The sequence below is a fragment of the Eucyclogobius newberryi genome, unplaced genomic scaffold, assembly GCF_026437365.1.
Source record: "Eucyclogobius newberryi isolate DKJ021-1_F unplaced genomic scaffold, fEucNew1.0.hap1 SCAF_21, whole genome shotgun sequence".
NCBI classification, from domain to species: Eukaryota; Metazoa; Chordata; class Actinopteri; order Gobiiformes; family Gobiidae; genus Eucyclogobius; species Eucyclogobius newberryi.
The window spans coordinates 3,772,011-3,791,812 of NW_027315846.1; the positions used below are offsets into that span (position 1 = coordinate 3,772,011).

At 39.2% G+C, this 19,802-nt stretch overlaps 1 protein-coding gene across 1 annotated transcript in view; it reads right to left on the reverse strand.

Annotated features, from left to right (window-relative positions):
* The window catches only part of slc25a21 (solute carrier family 25 member 21), a 231,495-nt gene extending 219,535 nt beyond the window's left edge, over positions 1 to 11,960 (reverse strand). Inside the window, exon 1 of the mRNA XM_072457582.1 lies at positions 11,894 to 11,960. Within this exon, the coding sequence (XP_072313683.1) occupies positions 11,894 to 11,960 (67 nt within the window). The remainder of the gene's footprint in view (positions 1 to 11,893) is intronic.
* Positions 11,961 to 19,802: the final 7,842 nt, after the last annotated feature.

Genomic DNA, 19,802 nt, shown 5'->3' on the forward strand with positions numbered 1-19,802 from the left:
ACACTTTACGCACTCTCTACGCACTCTTTACGCAGACTTTATAGACTCTTTATGCACTCTTTACGCACTCTTTACGCACACTTTATGCAGACTTTATACACTCTTTACGCAAACTCTACGCACTCTCTACGCACTCTTTATGCAGACTTTATACACTCTTTACGCAGACTTTATACACTCTCTACGCACTCTTTATGCAGACTTTATACACACTTTACGCACTCTTTATGCAGACTTTATACACTCTTTACGCACTCTCTACGCACTCTTTACGCACACTTTATACACTCTTTACGCACACTTCATGCAGACTTTATACACTCTACGCACTCTTTATGCAGACACTCTTTACGCACACTTTACGCACTCTTTACGCACACTTTACGCACTCTCTACGCATTCTTTATGCAGACTTCATACACTCTTTATGCAGACTTTATACACTCTTTATACACTCTCTACGCACTCTTTATGCAGACTTTATACACTCTTAACGCACTCTTTATGCAGACTTTATACACTCTTAACGCACACTTTACGCACTCTCTACGCACTCTTTACGCACACTTTATACACTCTTTACGCACAATTTATGCAGACTTTATACACTCTTTACGCACACTTTATGCAGACTTTATACACTCTTTACGCACACTTTATACTCTTTACGCACACTTTATGCAGACTTTATACACTCTTTACGCACTCTTTATGCAGACTTTATACACTCCTTACGCACTCTTTATGCACTCTTTATGCAGACTTTATACACACTTTATACACTCTTTACGCACTCTTTATGCAGACTTTATACACTCTTTACGCACACTTTACACTCTTTACGCACACTTTATGCAGACTTTATACACTCTTTACGTACTCTTTATGCAGACTTTATACACTCTTTACGCAGACTTTACGCACTCTCTACACACAATTTATGCAGACTTTTTACACTCTTTATGCACTCTTTACACACACTTTACGCACTCTTTATGCAGACTTTATACAGATTTAACACTCTTTATGCACTCTTTACACACACTTTACGTACTCTTTATGCAGACTTTATACAGACTTTACACTCTTTACGCACACTTTATGCACACTTTATGCACACTTTACGCACACTTTACGCACTCTTTACGCACTCTTTACGCAGACTTTATACACTCTTTACGCACACTTTATACAGACTTTACACTCTTTACGCACTCTTTACGCAGACTTTATACACTCTTTACGCACACTTTATACACTCTACGCACTCTTTATGCAGACTTTATACACTCTTTACGCACTCTTTACGCACTCTCTACGCACTCTTTATGCAGACTTTATACACTCTTTACGCACACTTTACGCACTCTCTATGGACTCTTTATGCAGACATTATACACTCTTTACGCACACTTTACGCACTCTCTACGCACTCTTTATGCAGACTTTATACACTCTTTACGCACACTTTATACACTCTTTACGTACACTTTATGCACACTTTATACACTCTTTACGTACTCTCTACGCACTCTTTACGCACACTTAACGCACAATTTATGCAGACTTTATACACTCTCTACGCACTCTTTATGCAGACTTCATACACTATTTATGCAGACTTTATACACTCTCTACGCACTCTTTATGCAGACTTTATACACTCTTTACGCACACTTTACGCACTCTCTACGCACTCTTTACGCAGACTTTATAGACTCTTTATGCACTCTTTACGCACACTTTACGCACTCTTTACGCACACTTTATGCAGACTTTATACACTCTTTACGCAAACTCTACGCACTCTCTACGCACTCTTTATGCAGACTTTATACACTCTTTACGCAGACTTTATACACTCTCTACGCACTCTTTATGCAGACTTTATACACACTTTACGCACTCTTTATGCAGACTTTATACACTCTTTACGCACACTTTACGCACTCTCTACGCACTCTTTACGCACACTTTATACACTCTTTACGCACACTTCATGCAGACTTTATACACTCTACGCACTCTTTATGCAGACTTTATACACTCTTTACGCACACTTTACGCACTCTTTACGCACACTTTACGCACTCTCTACGCATTCTTTATGCAGACTTCATACACTCTTTATGCAGACTTTATACACTCTTTATACACTCTCTACGCACTCTTTATGCAGACTTTATACACTCTTAACGCACTCTTTATGCAGACTTTATACACTCTTTACGCACACTTTATGCAGACTTTATACACTCTTTACGCACACTTTATACTCTTTACGCACACTTTATGCAGACTTTATACACTCTTTACGCACTCTTTATGCAGACTTTATACACTCCTTACGCACTCTTTATGCACTCTTTATGCAGAATTTATACACTCTTTACGCACACTTTACACTCTTTACGCACACTTTATGCAGACTTTATACACTCTTTACGTACTCTTTATGCAGACTTTATACACTCTTTACGCAGACTTTACGCACTCTCTACACACAATTTATGCAGACTTTTTACACTCTTTATGCACTCTTTACACACAATTTACGCACTCTTTATGCAGACTTTATACAGACTTTACACTCTTTATGCACTCTTTACACACACTTTACGTACTCTTTATGCAGACTTTATACAGACTTTACACTCTTTACGCACACTTTATGCACACTTTATGCACACTTTACGCACACTTTACGCACTCTTTACGCACTCTTTACGCACTCTTTACGCACACTTTACGCACACTTTACGCACACTTTACGCACTCTTTACGCACTCTTTACGCACTCTTTACGCAGACTTTGTACACTCTTTACGCACACTTTATACAGACTTTACACTCTTTACGCACTCTTTACGCAGACTTTATACACTCTTTACGCACACTTTATACACTCTACGCACTCTTTATGCAGACTTTATACACTCTTTACGCACTCTTTACGCACTCTCTACGCACTCTTTATGCAGACTTTATACACTCTTTACGCACACTTTACGCACTCTCTACGGACTCTTTATGCAGACATTATACACTCTTTACGCACACTTTACGCACTCTCTACGCACTCTTTATGCAGACTTTATACACTCTTTACGCACACTTTATACACTCTTTACGTACACTTTATGCACACTTTATACACTCTTTACGTACTCTCTACGCACTCTTTACGCACACTTTACGCACAATTTATGCAGACTTTATACACTCTCTACGCACTCTTTATGCAGACTTTATACACTCTTTACGCACACGTTACGCACTCTCTACGCACTCTTTATGCAGACTTCATACACTATTTATGCAGACTTTATACACTCTCTACGCACTCTTTATGCAGACTTTATACACTCTTTACGCACACTTTACGCACTCTCTACGCACTCTTTACGCAGACTTTATAGACTCTTTATGCACTCTTTACGCACACTTTACGCACTCTTTACGCACCTTTATGCAGACTTTATACACTCTTTACGCAAACTCTACGCACTCTCTACGCACTCTTTATGCAGACTTTATACACTCTCTACGCACTCTTTATGCAGACTTTATACACACTTTACGCACTCTTTATGCAGACTTTATGCACACTTTACGCACTCTCTACGCACTCTTTACGCACTCTTTATACACTCTTTACGAACACTTCATGCAGACTTTACGCACTCTTTACGCACACTTTACGCACTCTTTACGCACACTTTACACACTCTCTACGCATTCTTTATGCAGACTTTATACACTCTCTACGCACTCTTTATGCAGACTTTATACACTCTTAACGCACTCTTTATGCAGACTTTATACACTCTCTACGCACTCTTTATGCAGACTTTATACACTCTTAACACACTCTTTATGCAGACTTTATACACTCTTAACGCACACTTTACGCACTCTCTACGCACTCTTTACGCACACTTTATACACTCTTTACGCACAATTTATGCAGACTTTATACACTCTTTACGCACTCTTTATGCAGACTTTTTACACTCTTTACGCACACTTTACGCACTCTCTACGCACTCTTTATGCAGACTTCATACACTCTCTATGCAGACTTTATACACTCTCTACGCACTCTTTATGCAGACTTTATACACTCTTTACGCACTCTTTATGCAGACTTTATACACTCTTTACGCACACTTTACGCACTCTCTACGCACTCTTTACACACACTTTATACACTCTTTACGCACACTTTATTCAGACTTTATACACTCTTTACGCACACTTTATGCAGACTTTATACACTCTTTATGCAGACTTCATACACTCTTCATGCAGACTTTATACACTCTTTATGCAGACTTTATACACTCTTCATGCAGACTTTATACACTCTTTATGCAGACTTTATACACTCTTCATGCAGACTTTATACACTCTTTATGCAGACTTTATACACTCTTCATGCAGACTTTATACACTCTTTATGCAGACTTTATACACTCTTTATGCAGACTTTATACACTCTCTACGCACTCTTTATGCAGACTTTATACACTCTTTACGCACACTTTACGCACTCTCTACGCACTCTTTACGCACACTTTATGCAGACTTTATACACTCTTTACGCACACTCTACGCACTCTTTACGCACAATTTATACAGACTTTATTCACTCTTTATGAACACTTTACGCACACTTTACGCACACTTTATGCAGACTTTATACACTCTTTACGCACACTCTACGCACTCTTTACGCACAATTTATACAGACTTTATTCACTCTTTATGGACACTTTACGCACACTTTATACACTCTTTACGCACACTTTATGCAGACTTTATACACTCTTTACGCACACTCTTTACGCACTCTCTACGCACTCTTTATGCAGACTTTTTGCACTCTTTACGCACACTTTACGCACTCTCTACGCACTCTTTATGCAGACTTCATACACTCTCTATGCAGACTTTATACACTCTCCACGCACTCTTTACGCACACTTTATACACTCTTTACGCACTCTTTACGCACTCTCTACGCACTCTTTATGCAGACTTTATACACTCTTTACGCACACTTTACGCACTCTCTACGGACTCTTTATGCAGACATTATACACTCTTTACGCACACTTTACGCACTCTCTACGCACTCTTTATGCAGACTTTATACACTCTTCACGTACACTTTATGCACACTTTATACACTCTTTACGCACTCTCTACGCACAATTTATGCAGACTTTATACACTCTTCACGTACACTTTATGCACACTTTATACACTCTTTACGCACACTTTACGCACAATTTATGCAGACTTTATACACTCTCTACGCACTCTTTACGCAGACTTTATAGACTCTTTATGCACTCTTTACGCACACTTTACGCACTCTTTACGCACTCTTTATGCAGACTTTATACACTATTTACGCACACTTCATGCAGACTTTATACACTCTACGCACTCTTTATGCAGACTTTATACACTCTTTACGCACACTTTACGCACTCTTTACGCACACTTTACGCACTCTCTACGCACTCTTTACGCACACTTTATGCAGACTTTATACACTCTTTACGCACACTCTACGCACTCTTTACGCACAATTTATACAGACTTTATTCACTCTTTATGAACACTTTACGCACACTTTACGCACACTTTACGCACACTTTATGCAGACTTTATACACTCTTTACGCACACTCTACGCACTCTTTACGCACACTTTATGCAGACTTTATACACTCTTTATGCAGACTTTATACACTCTTTACGCACAATTTATGCAGACTTTATACACTCTTTACGCACACTTTATGCAGACTTTATACACTCTTTACGCACACTCTACGCACTCTTTATGCAGACTTCATACACTCTTTATGCAGACTTTATACACTCTTTATGCAGACTTTATACACTCTCTACGCACTCTTTATGCAGACTTTATACACACTTTACGCACACTTTATGCAGACTTTATACACTCTTTATGCAGACTTTATACACTCTCTACGCACTCTTTATGCAGACTTTATACACTCTTTACGCACACTTTATGCAGACTTTATACACTCTTTATGCAGACTTTATACACTCTCTACGCACTCTTTATGCAGACTTTATACACTCTTTACGCACACTTTATGCAGACTTTATACACTCTTTACGCAGACTTTATACACTCTCTACGCACTCTTTATGCAGACTTTATACACACTTTACGCACTCTTTATGCAGACTTTATACACTCTTTACGCACACTTTATGCAGACTTTATACACTCTTTACGCACACTCTACGCACTCTTTATGCAGACTTCATACACTCTTTATGCAGACTTTATACACTCTTTATGCAGACTTTATACACTCTCTACGCACTCTTTATGCAGACTTTATACACACTTTACGCACACTTTATGCAGACTTTATACACTCTTTATGCAGACTTTATACACTCTCTACGCACTCTTTATGCAGACTTTATACACTCTTTACGCACACTTTATGCAGACTTTATACACTCTTTATGCAGACTTTATACACTCTCTACGCACTCTTTATGCAGACTTTATACACTCTTTACGCACACTTTATGCAGACTTTATACACTCTTTACGCAAACTCTACGCACTCTCTACGCACTCTTTATGCAGACTTTATACACTCTTTACGCAGACTTTATACACTCTCTACGCACTCTTTATGCAGACTTTATACACACTTTACGCACTCTTTATGCAGACTTTATACACTCTTTACGCACACTTTACGCACTCTCTACGCACTCTTTACGCACACTTTATACACTCTTTACGCACACTTCATGCAGACTTTATACACTCTACGCACTCTTTATGCAGACTTTATACACTCTTTACGCACACTTTACGCACTCTTTACGCACACTTTACGCACTCTCTACGCATTCTTTATGCAGACTTCATACACTCTTTATGCAGACTTTATACACTCTTTATACACTCTCTACGCACTCTTTATGCAGACTTTATACACTCTTAACGCACTCTTTATGCAGACTTTATACACTCTTAACGCACACTTTACGCACTCTCTACGCACTCTTTACGCACACTTTATACACTCTTTACGCACAATTTATGCAGACTTTATACACTCTTTACGCACACTTTATGCAGACTTTATACACTCTTTACGCACACTTTATACTCTTTACGCACACTTTATGCAGACTTTATACACTCTTTACGCACTCTTTATGCAGACTTTATACACTCCTTACGCACTCTTTATGCACTCTTTATGCAGACTTTATACACTCTTTACGCACACTTTACACTCTTTACGCACACTTTATGCAGACTTTATACACTCTTTACGTACTCTTTATGCAGACTTTATACACTCTTTACGCAGACTTTACGCACTCTCTACACACAATTTATGCAGACTTTTTACACTCTTTATGCACTCTTTACGCACACTTTACGCACTCTTTATGCAGACTTTATACAGACTTTACACTCTTTATGCACTCTTTACACACACTTTACGTACTCTTTATGCAGACTTTATACAGACTTTACACTCTTTACGCACACTTTATGCACACTTTATGCACACTTTACGCACACTTTACGCACTCTTTACGCACTCTTTACGCACTCTTTACGCACACTTTATGCACACTTTACGCACACTTTACGCACTCTTTACGCACTCTTTACGCAGACTTTATACACTCTTTACGCACACTTTATACAGACTTTACACTCTTTACGCACTCTTTACGCAGACTTTATACACTCTTTACGCACACTTTATACACTCTACGCACTCTTTATGCAGACTTTATACACTCTTTACGCACTCTCTACGCACTCTTTATGCAGACTTTATACACTCTTTACGCACACTTTACGCACTCTCTACGGACTCTTTATGCAGACATTATACACTCTTTACGCACACTTTACGCACTCTCTACGCACTCTTTATGCAGACTTTATACACTCTTTACGCACACTTTATACACTCTTTACGTACACTTTATGCACACTTTATACACTCTTTACGTACTCTCTACGCACTCTTTACGCACACTTTACGCACAATTTATGCAGACTTTATACACTCTCTACGCACTCTTTATGCAGACTTTATACACTCTTTACGCACACGTTACGCACTCTCTACGCACTCTTTATGCAGACTTCATACACTATTTATGCAGACTTTATACACTCTCTACGCACTCTTTATGCAGACTTTATACACTCTTTACGCACACTTTACGCACTCTCTACGCACTCTTTACGCAGACTTTATAGACTCTTTATGCACTCTTTACGCACACTTTACGCACTCTTTACGCACCTTTATGCAGACTTTATACACTCTTTACGCAAACTCTACGCACTCTCTACGCACTCTTTATGCAGACTTTATACACTCTCTACGCACTCTTTATGCAGACTTTATACACACTTTACGCACTCTTTATGCAGACTTTATACACACTTTACGCACTCTCTACGCACTCTTTACGCACTCTTTATACACTCTTTACGAACACTTCATGCAGACTTTATACACTCTTTACGCACACTTTACGCACTCTTTACGCACACTTTACACACTCTCTACGCATTCTTTATGCAGACTTTATACACTCTCTACGCACTCTTTATGCAGACTTTATACACTCTTAACGCACTCTTTATGCAGACTTTATACACTCTACGCACTCTTTATGCAGACTTTATACACTCTTAACACACTCTTTATGCAGACTTTATACACTCTTAACGCACACTTTACGCACTCTCTACGCACTCTTTACGCACACTTTATACACTCTTTACGCACAATTTATGCAGACTTTATACACTCTTTACGCACTCTTTATGCAGACTTTTTACACTCTTTACGCACACTTTACGCACTCTCTACGCACTCTTTATGCAGACTTCATACACTCTCTATGCAGACTTTATACACTCTCTACGCACTCTTTATGCAGACTTTATACACTCTTTACGCACTCTTTATGCAGACTTTATACACTCTTTACGCACACTTTACGCACTCTCTACGCACTCTTTACACACACTTTATACACTCTTTACGCACACTTTATTCAGACTTTATACACTCTTTACGCACACTTTATGCAGACTTTATACACTCTTTATGCACACTCTATGCACTCTTTATGCAGACTTCATACACTCTTCATGCAGACTTTATACACTCTTTATGCAGACTTTATACACTCTCTACGCACTCTTTATGCAGACTTTATACACTCTTTACGCGCTCTTTATGCAGACTTTATACACTCTTTACGCACACTTTACGCACTCTCTACGCACTCTTTACGCACACTTTATGCAGACTTTATACACTCTTTACGCACACTCTACGCACTCTTTACGCACAATTTATACAGACTTTATTCACTCTTTATGGACACTTTACGCACACTTTATACACTCTTTACGCACAATTTATGCAGACTTTATACACTCTTTACGCACACTTTATGCAGACTTTATACACTCTTTACGCACACTCTACGCACTCTCTACGCACTCTTTATGCAGACTTTTTGCACTCTTTACGCACACTTTACGCACTCTCTACGCACTCTTTATGCAGACTTCGTACACTCTCTATGCAGACTTTATACACTCTCCATGCACTCTTTACGCACACTTTATACACTCTTTACGCACTCTTTACGCACTCTCTACGCACTCTTTATGCAGACTTTATACACTCTTTACGCACACTTTACGCACTCTCTACGGACTCTTTATGCAGACATTATAAACTCTTTACGCACACTTTACGCACTCTCTACGCACTCTTTATGCAGACTTTATACACTCTTCACGTACACTTTATGCACACTTTATACACTCTTTACGCACTCTCTACGCACAATTTATGCAGACTTTATACACTCTTCACGTACACTTTATGCACACTTTATACACTCTTTACGCACACTTTACGCACAATTTATGCAGACTTTATACACTCTCTACGCACTCTTTACGCAGACTTTATAGACTCTTTATGCACTCTTTACGCACACTTTACGCACTCTTTACGCACTCTTTATGCAGACTTTATACACTCTTTACGCAGACTTTATGCAGACTTTATACACTCTACGCACTCTTTATGCAGACTTTATACACACTTTACGCACTCTTTATGCAGACTTTATACACTATTTACGCACACTTTACGCACTCTCTACGCACTCTTTACGCACACTTTATACACTCTTTACGCACACTTCATGCAGACTTTATACACTCTACGCACTCTTTATGCAGACTTTATACACTCTTTACGCACACTTTACGCACTCTTTACGCACACTTTACGCACTCTTTACGCACACTTTATGCAGACTTTATACACTCTTTACGCACACTCTACGCACTCTTTACGCACAATTTATACAGACTTTATTCACTCTTTATGAACACTTTACGCACACTTTACGCACACTTTACGCACACTTTATGCAGACTTTATACACTCTTTACGCACACTCTACGCACACTTTATACACTCTTTACGCACAATTTATGCAGACTTTATACACTCTTTACGCACACTTTATGCAGACTTTATACACTCTTTACGCACACTCTACGCACTCTTTATGCAGACTTCATACACTCTTTATGCAGACTTTATACACTCTTTATGCAGACTTTATACACTCTCTACGCACTCTTTATGCAGACTTTATACACTCTTTACGCACACTCTACGCACTCTTTATGCAGACTTCATACACTCTTTATGCAGACTTTATACACTCTTTATGCAGACTTTATACACTCTTTACGCACTCTTTATGCAGACTTTATACACTCTTTACGCACTCTTTATGCAGACTTTATACACTCTCTACGCACTCTTTATGCAGACTTTATACACTCTTTACGCACACTTTATGCAGACTTTATACACTCTTTACGCACACTCTACGCACTCTTTATGCAGACTTCATACACTCTTTATGCAGACTTTATACACTCTTTATGCAGACTTTATACACTCTTTACGCACTCTTTATGCAGACTTTATACACTCTTTACGCACACTTTATGCAGACTTTATACACTCTTTACGCACACTTTATGCAGACTTTATACACTCTTTACGCACACTCTACGCACTCTCTACGCACTCTTTATGCAGACTTTTTACACTCTTTACGCACTCTCTACGCACTCTTTATGCAGACTTCATACACTCTCTATGCAGACTTTATACACTCTCTACGCACTCTTTATGCAGACTTTATACACTCTTTACGCACTCTTTATGCAGACTTTATACACTCTTTTACGCACACTTTACGCACTCTCTACGCACTCTTTACGCACTTTATACACTCTTTACGCACACTTTATTCAGACTTTATACACTCTTTACGCACACTTTATGCACTCTTTATGCAGACTTCATACACTCTTCATGCAGACTTTATACACTCTTTATGCAGACTTTATACACTCTCTACGCACTCTTTATGCAGACTTTATACACTCTTTAAGCACTCTTTATGCAGACTTTATACACTCTTTAAGCACTCTTTATGCAGACTTTATACACTCTTTACGCACACTTTATTCAGACTTTATACACTCTTTACGCACACTTTATGCACTCTTTATGCAGACTTCATACACTCTTCATGCAGACTTTATACACTCTTTATGCAGACTTTATACACTCTCTACGCACTCTTTATGCAGACTTTATACACTCTTTACGCACACTCTACGCACTCTTTACGCACAATTTATACAGACTTTATTCACTCTTTATGAACACTTTACGCACACTTTACGCACGTAACCGGCCGTGTGTCAGACTCACCGGCAGATCCACCGGCGATGATCTGGTGCGACGCCTCCCGGAGCGCGCTCTTCTTCGGGCTCGACATGTCGGGGTCCGCGCGCTGCTCGCGGGGACAGAGAGAGAGGAGAGGATGGCGCGGGGCTCGGGTTAGACTGAAGCGCGTGAAAAGATCCAAACGCGAGAGTGTCACGCGTGGGCTCGGCGCGTGTCCAGACCTGTGCGTGGAGCGGGGCTGTTGCTCGCGTGTCCGGCGTCCTCGGGGTCCTCAGTGTCCTCGGTGGGCGGTGAGAGCCGTGTTTCCCCGCGGAGCGACCGTGGAGCGACCGTGGAGCTAATGCTAATGCTAAAGCTAAGGCTCGCGGTGACGGCTGCTGTGGAGTCAGTGGTGCCGCTCTCAGGTGCTCACGGGACGGGGGGCTGTCCGGGGCTGTCTCTGAGGGGGCGTCTCTGAGGGGGGGGGGGGGCTGTCTCTGAAGGGGGCGGCTCTCGTCCCGCGCACGTGCTGCATGTCAGAGGACACGCCCCGTTTTTTTGAATCAATATTTTGAAATGTTGTGTGAGTTCTGGTTCTTTCAAGCTCTACTCGCCCCGGAGCCACCAGGGGGGCCCCCCGAGAGCGCCTCAGATAGCGAGAGAAATCAATAAAGAGAACTTTTTTTGTTTATTTGAGTTATAAAAATAGACAATGATTCATCAAAACGTGATTCATTTACTCAAGAAAACAGACTTCTCACAAACATGTGCCGTGTTGGAAAGGAATCATGAGTAAACCAAGTGGCATATGACAAAACAAGCTGTGGTAAGTGACAGGAAGTGACATCACACCAGGGACACTCATCGCAGTCAAAGTTTATGCAGAATTTACACAAATAATCAGCTTTATTTTACTTTCTAAACATTATTTCAACAAAATAAAGTCGCTCTTATATATTTTTTATCTGTTTAAAATAAAAATGAAAATCTTTAAATGAGTTTTTGCCCAGTGTTTGTTGGGTAATTTCCTAGAGTGACGTCATCAATTACAAACAGAAAGTGAAATTATGAACATAAAATATTAGCATTTCTGTGATAAAATTTTTATATTTTTTAGAAACATTCCAAATATATTTACAGCATCTTAACTCCATTTTAGTTCAATGAGTCGTTCGACTGTCAGAGGACCTTTAATCGATGTGGGCCGCGTTGCTTAGCGCCCCCTGAAGGTTTGGGGTGGACCTGCCTCTTGTACATCGGCGAGGAAGAGCAAAAGTCAACATTTTAGACCCTAAGTTTTGATTTTATAGAGCAAAAATACGTAACTTTCTCTCATTTACGGAAGTTTTTATCTGTTTGTCTTCTTCTTCTCTGAGGCACTTTTCTATTTACATGATTTCACCTGGAGGTAAAACAGCTTAAAAGTGGTTTTCCTCCCGTCATCAAACTCAAACAGTCGCGTTTGTTTTACTCGTCCAAAAAGTCATGAGACGGGTTGGATTGCGTCACGGGGACGAGTTGATGCCCTGCGGTTCAAACAGATAAACTTTAACCCGCTGAAGGTAAACAATTCAAAGAGCAAAGATCTGATGGCCGCTCGCCCTGTAACCATCAGTTTGTTTGTTTGTTTTCCCAGTTGAGAAATGAATCGCCCGAAATCGTTAAATATTTTTCAAATGCGTAAAAAACATTGTAAATTTGGTTTATTTATCGTGTTTATGCATCATCGAGATTGAACAGAAGTTTACTACAACAATATTACTATTACTACCACTGTTAATAGTCATTTACTGCAACTGATGCACTTTACTGCTTTTTAATAAAACGTTTTATTGCATTTTATTGGTATTTTATTATTATTATTATTCTTTTTCTTTTTTTTAAACTTTTAATATGATTACTTTATTTTATTTTTAACGACATTTTCTTCATTGTAAACTGCACTGTAAGCTAATTGTAAAATAAATGGATTTAAAACGAAATTATTTTAATGAATAAACAGTATATGGAATGACAAGTGATACAAAATAAAAAATAAGAATTGAAAGAATAAACACCGACCAATCAAAACTTGTGTGTAAATAATGACACAGTCCAGTAACATTGTCAAAAAGAAAAAAATAGAAAGAAGAAGAGAAAAAATAAAGAAAGAAAAAAAAAGAAAAAGTGAGAAAAAAAAAAGAAAAGAAAGTGCGGAGAAGGGGGCAGATCCAGAAAAAAATACAAAGTGTGTATTATTTGAGATGACCGTTTTCAGAATAATGTATCCAAATGAAAATAAAATACAAGGTTAAAGCACCTGATCCATAATGTGAGTCCCATTTTGTCCAGTTTATGTCGAATTTGCCCATTTCCAAGTTTAGTCCATATGTGATTTTTTCCATTTTCCATTATTGTTGGTGGAGAGTATTTATGTCGGTGTAATCCCTCATTCGTCCAGGCGTGTTCCATAGTAGAAAAAGCTTCAGTTGTAGTCATCTGGACTCAGTTTGAAAAAATAGACGTTTCGACTCTCATCCAAGAGTCATTGTCAATAAAAGAATTTAGGTCGAGAACTCCGATATTTATCCTATTCTGTGGTAAGACCCACCCATTGGGCGGAGCCTTCCTGAAGTAGAATGAGTTGTTTGTTTCAACAGAAACTCCCCCCTTGTATCTACCGAGCTAGCCTATTCAGAATTTTAATGGGCTGTTAGAATCCTCTTTGTGGAGGTGGAGAGTATTATTATTCTTTCTGCTGCTAATCCTCAACTTTGTGCGTCTGTTTGGTTCAGATCGCGGCTTTTTTGGGCTGGAAAAAGGATAATAAAGCGAAACCAGAGAAAGCGCGGACGTCGTTGTGTATTTATCGCTCGAAAAGCCGCGCATTCTGGCGGCGAGCGGGCTTGCCTCGCCGCAGAGCTGACCTGTAACTCGACCCGGTGGCGTCGTCCGGAGACACGCGAGTTCAAACCGGTCACAGTTTACATTTTAAAAGCGTTGCAAAATGTTGAAACGTCGCCCGTTACTGACCGAGTTTACCCCCCGACCATTATTTCTGCACAGTTCACGTTCACAGTGCACGATGTACACGGCAGGTCGCCCGACAATTTGACGTTTGTTCTGTTTTTATTTTTGTTGTTTTGCAGTTCTGTGCCAGGTTTAAGGCTCCTGCAGAGAACGAGCTTTAACCAAACATTTTACATCAAATTTTAAGAAATTCAGGGTTAAACAAAACAGTCCTGGAAAAGCACAGAAAACGATCATATTGGAGTTTTTCACTGTCGATCACGAGTGAATTCCACATCAAAAGTTGGAGTAAACCGGGACTAAGCTTGAAACTAAACCTGAACCAAACCTGAACTAAACCGGGACTAAGCTTGAAACTAAACCTGAACCAAACCTGAACTAAACCTGAACAAAACCTGAACTAAACCGGGACTAAACCTGAACTAAACCTGAACTAAACCTGAACCAAACATGTACTAAACCTGGACTAAACCTGAACCAAACCTGACCAAACCTGAACTAAACCTGAACCAAACCTGAACCAAACCTGAACCAAACCTGAACCAAACCTGAACTAAACTTGAACTAAACCTGAACTAAACCTGAACCAAACCTGAACTAAACCGGGACTAAGCTTGAAACTAAACCTGAACCAAACCTGAACTAAACCTGAACAAAACCTGAACTAAACCGGGACTAAACCTGAACTAAACCTGAACTAAACCGGGACTAAACCGGGACTAAACCTGAACTAAACCTGGACTAAACCTGAACTAAACCTGAACCAAACATGTACTAAACCTGGACTAAACCTGAACCAAACCTGACCAAACCTGAACTAAACCTGAACTAAACCTGAACCAAACCTGTACTAAACCAGGACTAAACCTGAACTATACCTGAACCAAACCTGAACCAAACCTGAACTAAACTTGAACTAAACCTGAACTAAACCTGAACCAAACCTGTACTAAACCTGTACTAAACCTGGACTAAACCTGAAGTAAACCTGAATTATACTTGAACTAAACCTTAACCAAACCTGAACCAAACCTGAACCAAACATGTTCTAAACCTGAACTAAACCTGAAACAAACCGGGACTAAACCTGAAACTAAACCTGAACTAAACCTGAACTAAACCTGAACCAAACCTGTACTAAACCTGGACTAAACCTGAACTAAACCTGAATTATACTTGAACTAAACCTGAACTAAATCTGAACCAGACCTGAACCAAACATGTACTAAACCTGAACTAAACCTGAACTAAACCTGAACCAAACCTGAACCAAACATGTACTAAACCTGAACTAAACCTGAACTAAACCTGAACCAAACCTGAACCAAACATGTACTAAACCTGAACTAAACCTGAACTAAACCTGAACCAAACATGTACCAAACCTGAACTAAACCTGAACTAAACCTGAACTAAACCTGAACTAAACCTGTACTAAACCTGGACTAAACCTGAACTAAACCTGAACTAAACCGGGACTAAACTTGAAACTAAACCTGAACTAGACCAGAGATGAAGAAGGACTTGAACAGGACCAATCCGAGCTCACGTCAGGACAAAAAAATGGGTCAATTTAGGACCAAATAACGATGAGTTTGACCCCGCCCTCCAATGTGTTTCACTGTAAAAACAAGGCGTGAGACGTGTCTCGCCAAATGACTCCAATTAGTGGCATTTTACTTTCTAGAAATGATTGTTTTGATGAATCGATTGTTTAAAAGGCAAAATGACAGTGAATGAGATTTTGATTAAATGTGACACAAATAAAGCTGAAGTGAGTAAAATGTGTACAGTTTTTGTGTCTTTTTGATGTAATTGCAGCTCTGGGCCATAAAGCCTGGGTATGAACATATCATGATTTTTCTTACCAGTTTAGTTCAATTAGTTATCAGTATTTCAATAATCAATTCGTTAAATAACTTTTTGACCCCTTGTTTCACCCTGGAGTGCAATTATTTTTGTACTAATCCTATTGTAATCCTACTGTCTTAGTTTGGTGAGATGTATCAATATTTATCATCAAGTTGCAATTTGTGAAGAAAATATAAAAGGTTGTGGAAGTAGTGCCGACGGTTTCCACAATTATTCAACGAAATAAAGGTGTTGCCAGGTGCTGTTGTTTCTCAAATCAATAACTCTTGTGTAATTTATATGTTTTTTGGCCCGTGTTCACAATCTGGTTGCTAGGTAACAGTTGTGGGATTACCTCTACCGACTGTATGTCACATCTGCTGCTCATGTCCAGCCAGGAAGTGACGTTATAAACTTGAGCAAAATTGACAAAATAGAGAAAAATTGGCTTAAAAATATATAAAATCATGTTCACCAAGTTTGGGGGAAATGTGAAGTCTAACCTGTCACTTTAAGCACCTGAGAAGCATTTGATCACCTTTAAGCCACCATTTTTGTTCAAAGAGGATTCTCTATTCTCACAAAAAATGCCTCCTTCACTTCTCCCGCCAAAAATCTTCTCCTCACGTCTTCAATCAAGCGATTTATGGCTTCGAGATGGAGCTGCACCGCCCACTGCAAACCAGAGCTCTAGTGCCTCCTGTGTCGATTCAGTCTTTTTTGCATTTCGATGACTTTGAATAAACGACACGTGCGCCGTGTGATCGTACCGTTATTTTTTTTATTAAACCACAAATACAGACACCAAGTTTCAAGCTTTGGTAAAACAATTAAACGACATGTCACAACACAAACAGTACCAGCGACTAAACTTATATTAAATTAAGTTACTGTAAATAAGTAGAAGTGGGTAAACGGCTCACGCTGCTGCACAACGTCGAATAAATAGTTCCCCCGATGGACAAAACAGTGGTTTGATCCAACAGTTCAAGTCATTTCACGTTATGAAGTACATGTTAGCTCTAGTTTGTCGTAATAAGATCAGGATTGTGAAAGAGAGTGACAGCACAGGGCCATTTTCCCAGATGTTTTATGTATGTGTCGTACTGTGAGGCGCAAAAGGCGGTAAAAGCATTTAACTGAATTTAAATGAATGGCTTCTGAGTTAAAAACGGTATAATACAGACCAGGGCTATTCAACTTTATTTTCCCGAGGGCCAGATTTGTCAATACGATAAAACAACTACTGCTAGATTAGATTTTTGTGAGAAATAACATCCAAAATACTTTATCAAAATTGCCCTTCTAGAACTGAACCTGAATTAAGTTAGGACCAGACTAGGACCAGCCATGTCCGAACCAGGACTGATCCAGACTCAAACAAGAACTAAACCCAAGAACCAGAGTGCTAACCTAGAATTAAACCAGTAAACATGATTTTGATTTATTTTTTGCAATATTTTTAGGAAAATGGGCCGGAAAAAATTGTCTGGCGTGCCGGATTTCACCCGCGGGCCTTATGTTGACTAGCCCTTTACAAAACCGGTCTGAAATTTAAAAAAATTTCAGGCTTAACAAAGAACAAAAGTAAAGTACAACACATAAATACAGGACAAAAGCAAAGGTAGGTAGGTTTAGGTATATGTACTTTCTACTCCGCCACACGCAAACACCACAAAGGTTTTCAAGCACATTTATGACGACTTTCCTGAAGTTTTTGACTCGGAAAATGAAGTCAATTCAGCCGCCGTTGTTTACAGAAAATCAGCTCAATTCTTACTCAAGATCACTGACATTTGACTCTTAAATAAGTGTCTAAATCTTTGCGAAATACTTGTTCAAATGCGTACTTCGATACCGTTGCGTAAAGGTGCGGTACGTCGTTTTCTGGAGGCGTAACGTCACAGGAATAGAAAATTAAAACATGTTTCATGTTATACTGTGGAATATTAGTCTATTTTCTGGTTAAAACGTTTGCGAAATCGCGTAATTGCAAGAACGGGACGTTCCCAAACTGTGCAGCGTACCTGACCACGCCCAGGTGCTTCCATTGTCCGGGCTGCGTTCAAACGTGTCCTGGCATAATCCCGTTCCATAATCCAGTGAGTCCTGTCGTACCTTTTGGCTTGGTGTCGTTCCAGTCCAGGTTTAGCTCCAGACTTTGTCCCGCCGATTGCGCAGTCGGTTTTACGTGTACGAGCCCTAAACGTTTCATATTTTAAGCTTATTCATTGACTTTTGGAGCTACATTTTGAAGTCCCTGAACGTGATACTCCACCTCCAGATAAGAGAGTACCTTCAAAGTTACTCCAAAGTTTCCTCAAATTCTTTTTTCTTCTAAATAATTTCTTCTACCTGAGTATTATGCTTTTGAAGAAACAATACTCTGACTTAAGTACAATGAGTTTTTTTTACCACCTCTGCTGCCACATACTACAGCTTTAATCCCACTTATTTACTTTATTATTACTATTACTAGATAACATTAGAATTAAGTTGTTAGTTAGTGGTCTCCTGTCCAAACGTCTCAACGCAATTGAATTGAAGAGCATTCAGGAGTTTAAAAAAGCACAAAGATGATTGAATCTCACAGCGATTCTGTAGAAAACGTTACAGAACACATAGTGGTAAAAATTATATTTGTTCATAAACGTAAAAAAAAGAACTCTGACAGCTTATCGGCCAGTCTTTGCACCACTGCAGTTAAATAGTGGTTTTTAAACAGTTAAAAAGAAGAAGCCGAGCAAAGGAACTCATTTGTTTTAGAAATAAATAATAGTCAACACTAGAAAGACGTTTCTCCTTCTCACCGCACTCGGGTGACGCTAAAGTTCTAAAATATCAAGGGAAACATGCTGTAAAAAGCCAGAAAAAAGTATCATATGTCACCTTTAAACCATGCAAGTCTAGATTACTGAAGGAACTCGAGTTGGATGTTTGGGAACTTAAAATACAGCTTGTGTTAATGTTTATCTGCATTTAAGAACTCATTTTATCTGACAATTAGGCACTGGCTGGAATGATCAAGGCCAAAAATCTGAATTAAACTAAATTAAACGGGAACAAACACGTGGCGAAACCGTCCAAATAAAAT